The sequence below is a fragment of the Oryctolagus cuniculus genome, chromosome 1 (genome assembly GCF_051225735.1).
Source record: "Oryctolagus cuniculus isolate XC-2025 breed Fujian yellow rabbit chromosome 1, ASM5122573v1, whole genome shotgun sequence".
Classification (NCBI taxonomy): Eukaryota; Metazoa; Chordata; class Mammalia; order Lagomorpha; family Leporidae; genus Oryctolagus; species Oryctolagus cuniculus.
Window position 1 is genome coordinate 68,335,221 of NC_142867.1, and position 18,617 is coordinate 68,353,837.

The 18,617-nt window shown below is 42.9% G+C and overlaps 1 protein-coding gene and 1 pseudogene across 1 annotated transcript in view; one reads left to right on the plus strand and one right to left on the minus strand.

Moving 5' to 3' along the window:
- Positions 1-18,617, minus strand: part of LOC100349807 (glycerophosphodiester phosphodiesterase 6) — a 95,131-nt gene that overhangs the window by 8,047 nt on the left and 68,467 nt on the right. The window contains exons 13-15 of the mRNA XM_070075819.2: positions 9,569-9,716; positions 3,262-3,344; positions 2,468-2,532 (exon numbers count right to left, since the gene is read on the minus strand). Of these exons, the coding sequence (XP_069931920.2) occupies positions 2,468-2,532; positions 3,262-3,344; positions 9,569-9,716 (296 nt within the window). The remainder of the gene's footprint in view (positions 1-2,467; positions 2,533-3,261; positions 3,345-9,568; positions 9,717-18,617) is intronic.
- On the plus strand, positions 14,212-15,124 carry LOC149128453 (large ribosomal subunit protein uL10 pseudogene; annotated as a pseudogene).

The following is an 18,617-nucleotide window of genomic DNA, read 5'->3' on the forward strand; positions in this document are numbered from 1 at the left end:
TCAGACTTAAGCAGGTTTCTTCCTTCACTCTTCAACATATGTCACCAATAACTGAAGCCCCATAAAGCACCGTCAGCCCTAATGGCCACGGTACTTAGTCTGTCCTGCACAGAGGAGTCTGGCCCACTGATGTCAATGCTACTTTTGCCTGCTTCCTCACTGCTCCTGCAGGCCAGTCCTCCTGTCTCTTGGATAGCTTTCAGTTACCTACAACTCCTACTGTATACCTGGAATACAGTGGGTACTAAATAACTGTGATGGATGAATGTCTGAGGATGTGAACAAATAAATGCCCATGCTTGTAATCTTCCAAGGGATCTCTCTGCTTGGATGATGAAGTCCCAGGTCTGAAGGTTGATCAAAGGGTCATCCAGAAGCTGTGCCCAACCCATACAGTCAGCCTTCCACATCTGTGGGAGTCTAAGATACCAAAATCTGCAAATACTGAAATCTGTGGGTGCTCCAGTCCCATATATATATGTATATAATATGGATATCTAACTTACATATATATATAACACATCATCTCTGGAGTACTTATATGCCTAATACAATATAAATGCTATGTAAAAATGCTACACTATATTAAGAAATACAGTCTTGTGTCTCAAAATGAACTATATATATAATGGTGGTCCCATAAGATTATAATAGAACTGAAAAATTTCCTATAACCTAGTGACTCATATCTGTTGTATGTAGTACAATGCATTACTCATGTGTTTGCAGTGATGCAGGTATAAGCAAACCTGTGCACTGCCAGTCATATAAAAATATAGAACATAAAATTATTCATCACAGAAAATACTTGATAATAAAGAGCATGTTAGTGGTTTATATATTGACTGTGCTATTTTAATTTTTTTATGTGAGAGACAGATAGAGGACAGAAATAGCTTTGGTTCACTCCCCAAATGGCCAGAGTTGAGCCAGTCTTAACCTGGGAGTTGGGAATGCAGTTCAGGCTCCCATTTAGGTAGCTGAGATCCAACTATTAGAGTCAGGAAGTAGGAACTGGAAGTGGAGCCAGGATTTGATCCTAGATGCTCCAAAGTGGGATGCTAGCATGCCAACCAATGGCTTAACTGTTAGGCCAAACTTTTGCCTCTATACTTTTCATTACTATTTGAGAGTATATTCCTTGTTCTTTAAAAGCAAATAAAAAAGCTGGGGCCAGTGCTATAAGCACAGTGGGTTAAAGCCCTGGCCTGAAGTGCTGGCATCCCATAAAGGCGCCGGTTCTAGTCCTGGCTACTCCTCTTCTGATCTAACTCTCTGCTATGACCTGGGAAAGAGGTAGAAGATGGCCCAAGTACTTGGGCCCTTGCACCAACGTAGCAGACCTGGAAGAAGCTCCTGGCTCCTAGCTTCAGATTGGTGCAGCTCCAGCCATTGCAGCTATCTGGGCAGTGAACCAGCGGATGGAAGATTCTCTCTCTCTCTCTCTCTCTCTCTCTACTTCTCTCTGTAACTCTTTCAAAGAAATAAAATAAATCTTTAAAAAAATAAGTAAAAATTTAAAAAAGCTATAAAATGGTATATTATGTTACACTGGCAGCAGCCTCATACATCTTATAATTACTATGTCTACGTTTTATTTGAACAGAAGAGAAATGGATATGGAAGGGAGAGAGAAAGAAGGGGAAGGAGGAACAGAAGGACAGAGAGAGTAGGGCAGAAGGGAGATGTTTCACCCACTGGTTCACTCCCCAAATGCTTGCAACAGCTAAGGCTGGACAAGATCAAAGCCAGGAGCCAGAAACTCCATCTGCATCTCTCATGCAGGTGGCAATAACGCAAGTACTTGAGCTATTATCTGCTGCCTGCCCAGGATGTACAGATCAGAAGAGAGACAGTCAGAACTCAAACCAGACATAAGCATCCCAAGTGGTGACTTAACTACTCCACCAAATGCCTGCCCCTACTGTCTTGATTCCATCATTTTCTCTCATGCTTGATGTAATCTCACATTATTTTATTCATCATGCCCCTAAGAGCAATAAACTATGATGTACACACACACACACACACACACACACACACACACACACACTATACCACCTACCTTTGGGTAAGTACACTCTATGATGTTCACACAACAAAAACTGCCTAATGATGTATTTCTCAGAATGTATCCCTATTTTTAAGCAATGTATGACTAATTATAAGAAAACAGCCTTGCATGTTCATACAACCACTGGAAGCCTAACTGCTTAAGACATATCACCAGCAACTTAACCATTTTTTCCCAAATAGTTTCAACCTGAGGTTGGTTGAATCCTCCAACGAGGAAACTATATTTACATAAGGGGCTGACAGTATCTTTTACCTTCTCCCTTCTCCAGGTCTTCATCCTCCCAACAACTTCCCAGACATTCTCAGCTCTTGTGAGAGACATGAAATGCAGATACCACCCTGTCTCCTAGAAGTACCCTAGTAGGGATGGACAGAAAGGAACAGACTTCACCTTTGACTTTACCTGATGGAGTGCTAGCACTTTCTTGGAGTTTCTCTTTTCTCATTTCTCTCCGCCTGGAAGGAAGCAGACCATCCATTAATTCACATACCTTTTTTATATTAGATAATAATCCAAGCCAAAAAAGAAACATTATCCAATCAGACTCTCTCCTGAAAAGAGGGTTTGTGCTTCTCCCCTTTAAAGGATAAGTCACACATCAAGTAATGACGGGGCCTAATGACCCAAGCTTTCCATTAACTGATATTATTCTTCCAGGATGTTCCTTCCCTCTTCCACCCTGAAACGTGCAATCCCATAGTACTGTCCTGCAAGGATTCTCACATGTCATCTTCCTGGACAGATAAAAAGACTATGGCCCAGAAACTGGTAATGATTTTCTCAGGGTCATCAGCAAGAAAGGGTTCAAAACAGGAACCAAACCCCTGGTTTCTGAACTTACTTTTTGCAAATCACCCTCCTCTACAGTTCATGGCAGGCAGGAAGATGAATGCATTTCTTTAAGACAAACTTCAGCCCCTGCCTTCTTTCAACTAACTGTTCACATTAAATCTATACTAATAGATTTGACTAAGCTTTAGTGAGAGTCCTTTCCCTGAGAATACCACCTTGGGAAGGCAAAAGAGGCATGAGACAGGTAGCTTATAATCGAAACCCCATCTTCCAATGTGGGATTACCAGAAAAGTGTTATCTCAGTTTTTTTCTCAGCATTCTATAAGAAAACATTTATTACTCTTATTTTGGAAAAAAAGTCACTTAAAATTACCAGTAATACTATACTTACCAGTGAAAACAAAATATGCCAACAATGAAAGTTGCAGAAATAATATCCATGATAAGCCATATGAACATATAGTATCCTGGTGTCTGCAAAACATGAAACCAACCACAGGTAATGAACTTTAAAGTTGGAAGGGGATTTTAGATCATATGGGCTCAGTCGCTTGCTCTGCTGTCAGAGCTGGAGGACAGGAGGGGAGGAGAGACCAGGTGAAGGAGCCTTGACTGAGGTGGCAGTCTCACACATGGAGAGCACCTGCAGCTCCTCCTCCCAGTTACCTCTCACACAGGCAGGGGCTCAAACACCACTCCTTATTCTCAATACACACGTCTGAGGGAGTCCCAGAGAAATCACACAGCAAGTCCACTCAGGACCCAACACTCAAACCCCAGGTTTCTGGATTTCTAGTACCTACCTCTATGTTTTCCTTGTATGGCTTCCCAAACTTGGCTGTGTAGTCAAATCTACTAGGGCAGCTTTTAGTAACACACATTCCCGGGGCTGAGGACAGACCCAAGAATCAGAATTTTAACATGCTCCCCTGGTATGCTGAAGCAACTAGTCCGTGAACCAGCTCTGGGGAACCACTGTCAAATCGTCATGCTTCAAAGAAGTATGTTAAAGTATAATTCTCCCTTACTTACATACCTCCATCCCTAAGATCCTTGCCCAAATCATCCATTTTCCAGGGCTCCATTTTCTGGATCTGCTCATATGAGTTTTATAATTCCCTGGTTTGACGTTCCCTTCCCACCTCAACTCCTCCCCCTCAATTTCACTTGATGTTACCACTGGGGCAGGCACTTTATGTCCTTTTCATGCTTCCCTATTCCAAGGTCTTTCCTTGGGCTAAATAAAAGTAACACAAATGATCATAACAATGATAACAACAACTGACAATCACTGGACACTTACCAGGAGCTAGGCAAGTGTTCTAAGTACTTTAGGGGCATTTTCACATTTAATCTTCACAACACTCCTACTAGCCAGGAACAACAGAAGCTCCGAAACAACTTCCAGTAAATCAAGACCCTGGATGCTCTCGGAGAAACACACTGACTGATGCTTTGGCTGTGGATTAATCCAGGGCACCCACCCGTGATCTGAATAGTCACTAGGAATCAGTGGTACTTGTTCTCTAAATTGGGTTAACTATATTTGTTATTGTAATTCTGCAACATCATTAAATGTTGCTTAAATTTCTAACATCTGAGTGAAACTAAAAATCTATGCCATTTTCAAGAAAACTAAGTCAAATGTTTTCAAAGACTCAATGAAGACAGATTAAAAAACTGCAAGTGGATTAGGTGTGGGGACAGGAGGAATATAAAATTCAAGGTAGATTCCTCATTCAGATTCTCTCTCCCAAGGATTTTAAATTCTTATTCTGCTTTAAAGAAACAAAAATTAGGGGCCAGCACGTGGCACTGCAGGTGGGGCTGCCACCTGCAACTCCAGCACCCCATAGATACCAGTTTGAGGCCTGGCTGCTCCACTTCTGATCCAGTTCCATGCTAACAGCCTGGGAAAAACAGCAGAAGATAGCCCAAGTGCTTGCACCCCTGCCACCTATGTGGGAGACCCAGAAGAAGCTCCCAACTTCAGCCTGACTTAGACCTGGCCAATGTGGCCATCTGGGGAGTGAATCAGTAAGTAGAAGATCTTTCTCTCTCTTGCTGGGTCTCTCTCTCTAACTCTTTCAAATAAATAAAGTTAAAAGGAAGAAACAAAATTTAGAAATCATAGCTGATTTATTTGGATGGTCAAGTAAGCAAGAGAAGCCAGTGCTGTTGTGCAGCGGGTAAAACCACAGCCTGCAGTAATGGCATCCTATATGGGCACTAGTTCCAGACCCAGCTGCTCCACTTCTGATCCAGCTCCCTGCTAATGCACCTGGCAGAACAGCAGAAGATGGCCCAAGTGCTTGGACCCTTGCACCCATGTGGGAGACCCAGAAGAAGCTCTTGGCTTCTGGCTTCAGCCTGGTCCAGCCCTGGCCACTGTGGCCATTTGGTGAGTGAACCAGTGGATGAAAGATCAGTCTCTCTCTCTCTCTCTCTCTCTCTCTCTCCCTCCCTCTCTCTAACTCTGCCTTTCAAAATAAATAAAATTTAAAAAATAATAAAAATTAAGTAAATTAAAAAACAAAATCTAGTTAACTGAAGTATCTTCAAACAAAAGATGTCTGTGTCAAAGGTGAATGAATTTTAAATTAAAATACATGAAGTAAGTGTGTGGTACACTGTTTTAAAAAACCAACACCACAGGGGCTGGCATTGCAGCATAGCAGGCAAAGCCACCACCTGATGTGCCTGTACCCCCATATGGTGCTCCTCTTCCAATCCAGCTCCCTGCTATGACCTGGGAAAGCAGAAGATGGCCCAAGTGCATGGGCACCCTCCTCCCACATGGGAGATCCAGAAGAAGCTCCTGGCTTCAGATCATCTCAACTCCAGCAGTTGTGGCCATTTGGGGAGTGAACTAGCAGATGGAAGACCTTTCTCTCTGTCTTTCCTCCTGTCTATAATTCTGTCTCTCAAATAAATAAATAAATAAATAAATAAATCTTAAAAAAAATACAATACTCCTTCCAATCCTATTTGCAGGTCCCTATGCAATGCAACTTAGCTGCACCTCTCCAACAAAGGGTAAAATTTGTTTCCTTCTCTCATCTTAAATCTGGACCTGATCATGTGATTTTCTTCAGCCAACAGAACAGTAGCCAACATAACCCTGGGGGAACATTGAAAAGTTTTTGTGTTTTGCAGCTCTGCCCTCTGTTGCAGCTAATAACCCATCTGCATCATGGGAAATACTCCAGCTAGCCTCCTTAAAGGCATGCAACCACATTAAGAGAAACCCAAGTCGTTCCTGGTGAGACTCTAGAAAAATGAATGAAGCCATGCTAGACCATCTGGTGCAGTCAAGCAGGCGCAGGCCAGAGGAACCACCTAGCCATCATACACAATAGGAGACAGTAAGTATTTGTTTAAGACACTGAGTTTTAGATGGTTTTAATTAGGCATTAAAAGCTAACTTGTAGAGTATACATGTCATTTTTCCTTAGCCCTCATTTTAACTTTCTATATTAGCAGACTAATGATCAGACAAGATACTGTTGAATAGAAGTGCTTCTACTGCACAATTATTGTTCCCAACTTACAGGAAAAAAAAAAACCAGAGGTACAGAGAGTTAACTAATGTTTCCATTTCACACACAGCAAGTGGTAGAGCCAAGGTCTAAGTCGCATGCTCTAACTCCACATTGTGGGCTCCATATTCTTGAACAAAATGACATACAACAGGCTAGGAAAAATACATTGGGTCCTTTAGAAAAAATGCCCAGGCCAAGTGTGGAAATCTTTTTTTTTTTAATCCTTTCATACTTTTTGAACACTGAATCCCATGAAACATTATGAATTCAAATACCAAAATGAAAAAATTCCTGAAGAAACAGTACCATAATTTAAGTAAATATCTATCTTCCAAAGGGACAACTTCGAAAATGATAGAGGAAGATAATGGTTATGGAAGAGTATGTTGCTTTCCAAATTATACATTTCTGAAATAACTGAACTATGAACAAGTTTACCTTTGTAACTAATTTAGAAAAATATTAGAAAACTATAGTATACACGTAAAGGAGAGCTGTTTGCAGACAGGTAGGTGAACCTTAAATGACACCATCCTATACTAAGAAATGGCAAAGGATCTGAATAGACAGTTCTTAAAAGAAATATAAACGGCCAAGAACTGTATGGAAAAATGCCATCAGAGAAATGCAAATCAAAATCATGGGGGGGCTGGGGTCATGGTGTAGCAGGTAAAGCTGCTGCTTGAAATGCTGGCATCCCATATGGGCGCTGGTTCAAGTCCCAGCTGTTCCACTTCCAATCCCGCTTCCTTCTAATGTGCCTCAGAAAGCAGCAGAAGATGTATTGAGTGCTTAGGTCCCTGTACCACATAGGAGACCCAGAATAAACTCCTGGCTCCCACCTGGCCCAGTCCTGGGAGATTAAACCAACAAACAGACGACCTCTATCTCCCCCACCCTCATCCCCTCTTCTTTGTTAACTCTACTTTTCAAACAAATCTTAAAACACACACACACACAATGAAGGGGTCGTGTTGTAGTACAGTGGGTTAAGCCACCAACTGCAACACAGGCATCCTACATGAGGGCCAGTTCAAGTTCTAGCTGCTCTACTTCCAATTTCACCTCCCTGATAATATACTTGTGAAAACAGCATAAGATGGCCTCAGAGCTTGGGCACTGCCAGCAACATGGGAGACCCAGATGGAATTCCTGGCTCCTGGCTTTGGTCTGGCCTGGCCTCGGGCATTGTAGCTATTTGAGGAGTACACTAGCAGATGAAGATACACATACACACGAAGTTGTATGGGGACAGGTAGGTGAACCTTAAAGGATGGGTTCCTGCACTGAGAGACCAACCATATATGGTTACTCTCAGTCATCTCCAGAATGTTGCTCAAGTCACCAGAGAAACAACGGATCAGTGATTCCACATTTCCACCTCAGAGCCTTAATGGAGTCTTGGCCCTATAAGACTGTGCCCTTGTCCCTGATCCTCCCTCCCCAGTCCTGATATTGATTAGGTCAGAAACAGAGTCAAGTAGGGGTGGAGATGTGGAAAGGGAACCTGAGGCCCTCCCCACTTATGGTTCTGTGCCTAAAGCTTTAACGTGCAAGGCAGTTTGGAGTTGCAGAGATTCCTCTTGACTGGACACTTTAAATGTGAAATGGGGCTGCCTTTTTTTTTTTTTTTTCTGACAGGCAGAGAAAGGTCTTCCTTTAACATTGGTTCACCTTCCAATGGCCACCCCGGTCAACGCGCTACGGCCGGCGCACCGCACTGATCCAAAGCCAGGAGCCAGGTGCCTCCCCTGGTCTCCCATGCAGGTGCAGGGCCCAAGCACTTGGGCCATCCTACACTGCACTCCCTGGCTACAGCAGAGAGCTAGACTGGAAGAGGGGAAACCGGGACAGAATCCAGCACCCCAAATGGGACTAGAACCCGGGGTGCTGGCGCCACAGGCGGAGGATTAGCCTAGGGAGCCGCAGCGCCGGCCGAAGTGGGGCTTTTTTAATGACAAAAACTGAACTCCTAAAAATCATCCAAGAGTGAGTGGAAAGGTTATGGGAACTGAGTGAGATTTCATTCAAGGGCAGAAAGGCCTAGCTCACAGACCAGTTCTAGGGAAACAGTGGAGCGCCATTGTGTCCCAGTCAACCTATTCTCCACATCGATAGGGAAAACAGCCTGTAGCAGTAACACATTAGCTCCCCCAACGGGTAATAACCACTAGGATTTAGATGGATTATAATCCGGTTTTCAGGTCCCCAAGCCTCTGGCAGTGAGTATCAGAAGGGCTATGATGGGAAACCAGGATAGGCAATTTGACACTGGTGCTATTTCTTCAAAGGCATTTTGTGAAGGACACACCATTTTCACTATAAAAACAAGCACTTCTGGTTTCCTCCCACATCCCATGCCCTTGCCCATTGTTGCTGCACCTCTAGAAAGCTGGGGCTGCAATGACCAATCTCTGGAGGCAGACTGAATCCCTACATCATGAGATGACATGGAAAACACTGTAGAGCTTCAGTTTCTACATGAAGTAATAATAGTGGCTAATTTAGAGTGTTAAATTAAAAAAATGTGAGGTCAGCACTGTGGCATAGTGGGTAAAGCCACTGCCTGCAGTGCCGGCATTCCATATGGACATCAGTTTGAGACCTAGCTGCTCCACTTTCAATCCAGCTCTCTGCTATGGCCTGGGAAGGCAGTGAAAGATGGCCCAAGTCCTTGGGCCCCTGCACCCATGTGGGAGACCTGGAGGAGGCTCCTGGCTCCTGGCTTCGGATCCTTGCAGCTCCGGCCATTGTGGCCAACTAGGGACTGAACCAGCAGATGGAAGACCCCTCTCCCTCCCTCCCTTCCTCCCTCTCCCTCTCCTTCTCCCTCTCTCTCTCCCATCCCTCCCTCTCTGCCTCTCCTTCTCTGTGTAACTCTTTCAAATAAATAAATCTTTAAAAATATTAAATAACACATGTAATGCACACTTTAAGGGTTCAGTCTTATAACAATGCCCATGTCTCCCAGAAAGTCACAGGAGGATCTGGGTGAGGGAATGGAGAATGCCACATCTCAATACTCATAGAAATCCCTGCTATTAAGTAGCTCCCAAGGGTCTGCACAGTCAACAACACAGGGATGGGGGATGGGGGATGGGGACACAAATTCCTTCTGTACCAGGCTTGGAAGAACACTCTGGGCAAGCAGCTCACCATGAAGAAGTGAGGGGAATCAAGCTGACTCAGGAGCGGAATGTTGTCTGTGGTCACCGAGTCAATCCTGGAGCACCAGGCCAGTGAGAAGAGCCAAGGCTCGTTGACCAGGTATAAGTTGATGTTGATGTTAGCTGCTTTATAATCCCTGGAACAAAAAGAGAACCCACAGAGGGTTTAGACCCAGCCTTGTTCTCATTATCTAGAAGGTGGAACAACCACCATCTTTGTGAAAGGCTACTGCCTATATCAGCAGAAGCAGCTGGTCCAGGGGCAACTTAGGATACCATGTGACAGCATGGGCTCATGTTGCAGTGAGATAAAGAACTGGATCTAGTCTTTCTGTTCTTGTAGCAATAGTGATGTTCTGGTAAACTACATGTCCTAAGGAGGGCTAGAAAAAAAAATAAGAAAAATAAAAAATGGGAAAAAAAATCAATTTCTCAGAAAACATACCATCTAAGTGCCATGTAAATGGCCTCTAGACTTTTTATTTTTTTTTTTTGAGTTTTTTTTTTTAACTTTTATTTAATGAATATACGTTTCCAAAGTACGAATAATGGATTACTATGGCTTCCCCCCCATACCGTCCCTCCCACCCACAACCCTCCCCTTTCCCACTCCCTCTCCCCTTCCATTCACATCAAGATTCATTTTCGATTATCTTAATATACAGAAGATCAGCTTAGTATACATTAAGTAAGGATTTCAACAGTTTGCTCCCACACAGAAACATAAAGTGAAAAATAATAGATGATTTTTTTTAATGATGATGAAATCAGATCAGACCTATTGTCATGTTTAATCCCAGTGAGAGTCAAGTTGGGAGTTGATAGTTTCTATTCTTTTTTTTTTTTTTTTTTTTTTTACAGAGGATCAGTTTAGTATGCATTAAGTAAAGATTTCAACAGTTTGCACCCCCATAGAAACACAAAGTGAAATATATTATTTGAGTACTCGTTATAGCATTAAATCTCAATGCACAGCACATTAATGACAGAGATCCTACATGAGGAGTAAGTGCACAGTGACTCCTGTTGTTGACTTTACCAATTGACACTCCTGTCTATGGCATCAGTAATCTCCCCATGCTCCAGTCATGAGTTTCCAAGGCTATGGAAGCCCCTTGAGTTCTCCGACTCTTATCTTGTTTAGACAAGGTCATAGTCAAAGTGGAGGTTCTCTCCTCCCTTCAGAGAAAGGTACCTCCTTCTTTGAAGACCTGTTCTTTTCACTGAGATCTCACTCACAGAGATCTTTTGCCAGAGTGTCTTGGCTTTCCATGCCTGAAATACTCTCATGGGCTTTTCAGCCAGATCTGAATGCCTTTAGGGCTGATTCTGAGGCCAGAGTGCTATTTAGGGCATCTGCCATTCTATGAGTCTGCTGAGTATCTCACTTCCCATGTTGGATCACTCTCCCCTTTATTTATTCCATCGGTTAGTGTTAGCAGGTACTAGACTTGCTTATGTGCTCCCTTTGACTCTTAGTCCTTTCATTATGATCAATTGCGAACTGAAATTGATCACTTGGACTAGTGAGATGGCATTGGTACATGCCACCTTGATGGGATTAAATTGGAGTCCCCTGGTATGTTTCTAACTCTACCATTTGGGGCAAGTCAGCTTGAGCATGTCCCAAATTATATATCTCTTCCCTCTCTTCTTCCTACTCTTATGTTTAACAGGGATCACATTTCAGTTAAATTTCAACACTTAAGAATAACTGTGTATTAATTACAGAATTGAATCAGTCATATTAAGTAGAACAGACAAAAAAACTACTAAGAGGGATAATATATTAAGTTGTTCATTAACAGTCAGGGCTATGCTGATCAAGTCACCGTTTCCCATAGTGTCCCTTTCACTTCAACAAGTTTCCTTTTTGGTGTTCAGTCAGTTGTCACCGATCAGGGAGAACATATGGTATTTGTCCCTTTGGGACTGGCTTATTTCACTCAGCATGATGTGTTCCAGATTCCTCCATTTTGTTGCAAATGACTGGATTTCGTTGTTTCTTACTGCAGTATAGTATTCTAAAGAGTACATATCCCATAATTTCTTTATCCAGTCTACCGTTGATGGGCATTTAGGTTGGTTCCAGGTCTTAGCTATTGTGAATGTTTATTGCAGCTCAATAGACTTTTTATTTTAACATAAACTTGGTACAGCATATTGTAAACTGCCGTGGACAAGCCTGGATTTGAATCCCAACTGTGCTCTATCTTGGCTTGGCAAATATTTATTCTCAATATATAAACTGTAAAAAAATAATTCAACCTCCTTTGCAGGAAGTGCTGGCAATTAGTTACCCAGTATGTTAGAATTGTCTCTACAAAAATTTTAGAGCTCACCTAAAGATAAATTTTTTTTTTGACAGGCAGAGTGGACAGTGAGAGAGAGAGACAGAGAGAAAGGTCTTCCTTTTGCCGTTGGTTCACCCTCCAATGGCCGCCGCAGCTGCCACACCATGCTGATCTGAAGGCAGGAGCCAGGTGCCTCTCCTGGTCTCCCATGGGGTGCAGGGCCCAAGCACTTGGGCCATCCTCCACTGCACTCCCTGGCCACAGCAGAGAGCTGGCCTGGATGAGGGGCAACCGGGACAGAATCCGGCGCCCCAACTGGGACTAGAACCAAGTATGCCGGCGCCGCTAGGTGGAGGATTAGCCTATTGAGCCGTGGCGCCTGCTGATAAATTTAAAAAATAGAAATTAGGAACAATAGTAAAAGCTACTTCTTTTTATCTTTTTGAAACCAAAACACAAAAACCAGTTACAGGACAGGTGTTAAGATGTTAACAGCACAGCTGTTAAGACACTAGTTGGAATGCCTACATTCTCTATAAGAGCACCTGGCTTCAAGTTCCAGCTCTACTTTCAAAAATAGCTTCCTGCTAACTTGTACCTTGGGAGACAACAGGTGATGGCTCAAGTAGGTGGACCCCTTACACCCACTGAGGGACCTGGATTGAGTCCCCACCAGCTTCCAGCTTTGGTGTGGCCCAGCTCTGGCCTTTGCAGGTATACAGGGAGTGAACCAGTGGATGGGAGCACAGACTCTTTCTTTCAAATGAATAAAATAAATAATTTTTTTTTGGACAGGCAGTTAGACAGTGAGAGAGAGAGAGACAGAGAGAAAGGTCTTCCTTTTCCATTGGTTCATCCCCCACCCCAAGTGGCCACTACGGCTGGCGCGTTGCGGCTGGCGTGCTACGCCAATCCGAAGCCAGGAGCCAGGTGCTTCTCCTGGTCTCCCATGGGGTGCAGGGCCCAAGCACTTGGGCCATCCTCCACTGCCTTCCCGGGCCACAGCAGAGAGCTGGACTGGAAGAGGAGCCCCAACCAGGACTAGAACCCGGGGTGCAGTCACCGCAGGTGGAGAATTAGCCTAGTGAGCCGCCATGCTAGCCAATAAATAATTTTTAAAAACCACCATTCTATGTATTAATAAGAAATAGAAAAACTAAATTTTAAAATATCATTAACAATCACTCTAAAGAAAACTAAATACTCACATATAAGCTGAAGCAAACAAGTACAGTATCTGTATACTGCAAATCACAAAATACTCTTGATAGTAACCAAAGACAATGTAAATAAATGGGTAGATATGTGTTCATGATTGAAAACTCAATATAGTAAAACTGTCAGTTGTCCCCAAAATGCTCTGAAAGTTTAATGTCTTATATAAGTATCAGCAAGTTTTTTGTAAAATTAATCCAGCTAATTCTGAAATTTAGATGCAAGCAGGCAACTAGCCTTGTGTTTGAGATGCTAGTTAAGGTGCTGGTGAATTTATCCATGTCTCATATTGGATTGCTAGGTTTCAATGCATAGTCCCTGTTCCTGATTTCAGCCTCCTGCTAATGCAGCTTCTGGGAGACACTGATGATGAACCAGAAAACTGGGTTACTCCCACCCATGTTGGAAACTTAGAATGGGTTCCTGGCTTCTGGCTTCAGCAGGGCACAACTCTGGCTACTGTGGGCATAAATGGGAGTGATCCAATAGATTGGAACTCTTATTATATCAATCTCTCTCAAAATAATTTTTAATTATATAATTTATCAAGAAGATACAGCCCCAAAATCACTAAAACTATCATGCAAAAGAATAAAAGAGGGAATCACTCTAGCTGATATTATCTGTAACTCTTTCAATTAATCAAAATCTTTTTTAAAAGATGCTATAAAAAAGCTAGATACAGAGAAAATATCAGCAAACCATGTATCCATCAAGGACTCAAATTCAGAATTTATAAATAACCTTCAAAACTCAACAATAGAAGAAAAGATCCAATTACAGAAGATATGAAGAGATATTTCAATGAAGAGGATATACCATTGGCAAATAAAGACATGATTATATGTTCATTACCATTAGCTATTAGAGAAGGAAAACTGAAGTTACAGTAACATTATATACTTATCAGAATAACTAAAGTACAAAATAATACATTTGCAAGGCATCCTCATGAGACTAACATCTTTAAACTCTGCATGGTAATCTCTGATGCACCATTGTGATGCCCATGGGAAACAGGGTGATCTGGAATTGTTAACCACTTCATTAACACCATCCATCTTCTGGATGATGATCCAAATGATGCCTCACTGCAGAAGCAGAAATCTTGGGCTCTAAGCAGATGCATGTCCCTCAGAGGGAAGGCCATGATACTGATGACATGCAAGGCTATCTGACAGTATCTGGGGCCAGCTCGGAGCTGCTCCTGCCTCATATCCAGGAGAATGTGGACCTCACTAAGATCAGGGATATGGTACTGGCCAGTAAGTTGCCAGCTGGCACTTGTGCTTTTTCAACTTCCCCCATGAGGTCACTGTGCCAGTTCAGAACACCAGGACCCATAAGACCTCCTTTTTCCAGGTTTTGGGCATCACACAAAAATCTCCACAGTACTACTGAAATCCTGAGTGATGCTGATAAAGACTGGGGACAGAGGCTGGCATTGTGATGTACTGCGGCACTGTCATTCCATATGGGCACTGGTTGTGTCCCGGCTGCTCCTCTTCAGATCCAGCTCTCTGCTGATGGTCTGGAAAAGCAGTAGAAGATGTCTCAAGTGCTTGGGCTCCTGCACCTGAATGTGAGACCTGGAAGAAGCCTCTGGCTCCTGGCTTTGTATCGGCCCAGTTCCAGCCATTGAGGCTATTTAGGGAGTGAACCAGCAGATGAAAGGCCTTTCCCTCTGTCTCCCCCTTTGTCTATAACTTTACCTCTCAAAGAAATAAATCTTTAAAAAGAAAAAAAAAGATTGAAGACGAAGTGGGAGCCAGCAAGGCCACATTGCTGAATATGCTAAACATCTCCCCCTTCTCCTCTGTGCTGATCATCCAGCAGGTGTTCAAGAGCGGCAGCACCTATAACCCTGAAGTTCAGGAAATCACACAGGAAACTCTGTATTCTCACTTTCTGGAGACTGTAATGTTTCCAGTGTTTGTCTGCAGACTGGTTATCCAATTATTGCATCAGTACCCCAGACTACCATCAACAGATAAAAGTGGATCCTGGCTTTTTTTTTTCATTATTTACTTATTTAAAAGGCAGAATTAGAGAGAGGCAGAAGCAGAGGCAGTGAGAGGTCTTCCATCCTCTGGTTCACTCCCCAGATGATTGCAACGGCTGGAGCTGTGCTGATCTGAAGCCAGGATCCAGGAGCTTCTTCCAGGTCTCCCATGTGGGTGCAGGGCCCAAGGACTTGGGCCATCTTCTGCTCCTTTCCCAGGCCATAGCAGAGAGCCAGATTGGAAGTGGAGCATACAGGACTTGAACCAGTGCCCGTACGGGATGCCGGCACTGCAGGCAGTGGCTTTACCCACCATGCCAAAGGACTAACCCCGGTCCTGGCTCTGCCTGTGGAGATTGAATATACCTGCCTACTGCTGCTCCTGCAGCTGCTGTAGTCCCAGCGAAGGCTGAGACCAAGGAAGAGTCACAGGAGTTGGATGAGGATATAAGATTTGGTCTCTTTGACTAATTTCCCAAAAGCAACCAACTCAGTCAGACTTACTTCTGGGGCTGACACTGTGGCGCAGCAGGTTAAAGCCCCAGCCTGCAGTGCTGGCATCCCATACGGGAGCTGGTTTTAGTCCTGGCTGCTCCACTTCTGATCCAACTCCCTGCTAACGTGCCCAGGAAAGCAACAGAGGATGGCCTAAGTGCTTGAGCCCCTGCACCCACATGGGAGACCTGGAAGAAGCTCCTGGCTTCTGGTTCCAGATCAGCTCAGCTACAGCCATTGCGGCCATTTGGGGAACGATTCAGTGGATGAAAGACCTCTGTCTCTACCTCTCTAACTCTCTGTACCTCTCTCTGTAATTACTAATGCTTCAGTAATTGCATTCTTACACATTTATTTATCTATCCCAGAGAAAGAAAATATTTTGTATACATAAAACCCTGTATACCAATGTTTACAACAGCTATGTTTTTCTTTAAAGATTTTATTTAATTTGCTTATTTTTATTTATTTATTTGAAAGGCAGAGATATACAGAGAGGGAGAAACAGAGCTCTTCCATCTACCTATCCACTCCCTAAATGGCCACAAGACCTGGGGCTGGGTGAGGCCATAGCCAGGAGCCTGGAACTCCACCTAGGTGTCCAACATGGATAGCAAGGGCCCAGACACTTGGGCCTTCTTCTGCTGCTTTCCCAGGAACATCAGCAGTCAGAAGTGAGTCAGAAGTGGAACAGCTAGGACTTAAATCGGTACTCATATGGGACATATGGGTGTCTCAGGCAGCAGCATAACCTGTCAGCCCCCAGGTTTTTTTATAATAGCTCATAAATGGGAACAATCAGATGTCCATAATGATGAAACAAACTTTGGTATCTTCAAACCATGCAATACCACTCAGCAACCTAAAGGAACAAACTATTAAAAAGTTAAACACAACTTGCATGCATGGCAAAGAAATTATGCTGAATGAAAAAAGCCAATTTCAAAAGGTTGCATAATCTAGGAGTCCATTTGCCTTTTTTTTTTTTTTTTTTTTTTTTTTTGGATAGGCAGAGTGGACAGTGAGAGAGAGAGACAGAGAGAAAGGTCTTCCTTTGCTGTTGGTTCACCCTCCAATGGCCGCCGCGGCCGGCGCGCTGCGGCCGGCGCACCGCGCTGATCCGATGGCAGGAGCCAGGTACTTACCCTGGTCTCCCATGGGGTGCAGGGCCCAAGCACTTGGGCCATCCTCCACTGCACTCCCTGGCCACAGCAGAGAGCTGGCCTGGAAGAGGGGCAACCGGGACAGAATCCGGTGCCCCGATCAGGACTAGAACCCAGTGTGCCGGCGCCGCAAGGTGGAGGATTAGCCTAGTGAGCCGCGGTGCCGGCCCTCCATTTGCTTTTGAAATAACAAAATTATAAAATAGAGAATAAATTAGCAATTGCCTGTGATTAGAGTCTGAGGCAGAGGCAAAGGGATAGAAGAAACGTGAATGTGCTTATCAAAGGAATACTTGTGGTGGAAATGATAGCATGCAGTGTTAGATTTACAAACATACACATGTGACAAAATTGCAGAGAACAATACCCTTGTATTTAAATACACACACACAGGCTGGTGCCGCGGCTCACTAGGCTAATCCTCCATCTTGTGGCGCCGGCACACCGGGTTTAGTCCCGGTTGCCCCTCTTCCAGGTCAGCTCTCTGCTGTGGCCAGGGAGTGCAGTGGAGGATGGCCCAAGTGCTTGGGCCCTGCACCCCATGGGAGAGCAGGAGAAGTACCTGGCTCCTGCCATCGGATCAGCGCGGTGCGCTGGCCACAGCGTGCCGGCCGCGGCGGCCATTGGAGGGTGAACCAACGGCAAAGGAAGACCTTTCTCTCTGTCTCTCTCTCTCACTGTCCACTCTGCCTGTCAAAAAAATTTAAAAAAAAAATAAGTGAAATAAATACACACACACACACACACAAATGAATGTAAGTAAATTTAAATAAGATCAGTGAATTACATCAATGTTAATGTCTTAGTTGTGATACTGTAACATAGTTTTACAAGGTGTAAACATTGGAGGTACACATAATCTTTACATATAGTTCTTATATGTTAATCTGCACCTATTCAAAATGAAAAGTTAAATTTTTAAAAATACTATTGATTTTAAAATAAATATAATAGAAATATACTGGGATGTTTATGCTATAAATAAAAGTGAAGTATATGACAACAATAGCACCAAGGGTAGTAGGTAGTACAAGGAATTATACTACCTTAAAGTTTGAATATCTTTTATTTTATATGGTTGGATAGTATTAGCTCAAGGCAAATTGTCACCAGTTAAGGATGCTTTTCATAATCCCTACAGAAAACACTAAAAAATAATTTAAAGAAATAAAAAGCCAGTATTGGAAAAGAATTAGAAAAAACAACAAATAGAATACAAGCAGAGAAAAGAGTATGACAGTGATATAAATCCAAATATATTAAGTAAACAAAATATTAATGGACCAAATATTCCAATTAAAAAGCAGATATTATATAACTAGATGTAAAAGCAAGAGCCAATAATCTTCTGGTTACCAGAGACATATTTTAAATATAAAGATGCAAAATAACAGAAAGATAAAGGATAAAAAAGTAATACACAAACATAATTAGTAAGAAAGTATGCCAAGATTAGCATAAGAAAAAGTAATCTTTAGATAGGAATTATTAGCAGAGACAAGAGACATTTCATAATGAGATAATTCACCAAGAAATACAATGATCCCAAATGCACTTAATAAAAGAATTTTACGATGTAAGAAGAATAACTAAAGGATCAATATTTACGACATAAATCAACATTCACAGTTAAAAGATATTAAACATTTCTTTCTTGGTAACCAACAGATGGGGCACAAGGAACTCTTCATTTCTGTCTGACTGCAGAGGCTGCCTCCCAGAAGAAAGAAGACAGAAAGTCTGGAGTATTCTTTGTCAACATGATAGCTACATCCTTTGTAAATAGAATAATGGTATTTACTAGGGAAAGAAGCCTTTTATATGTAATGCTCTTAGAGGAATATTCCTGGTTAAGTATTTTATTACATA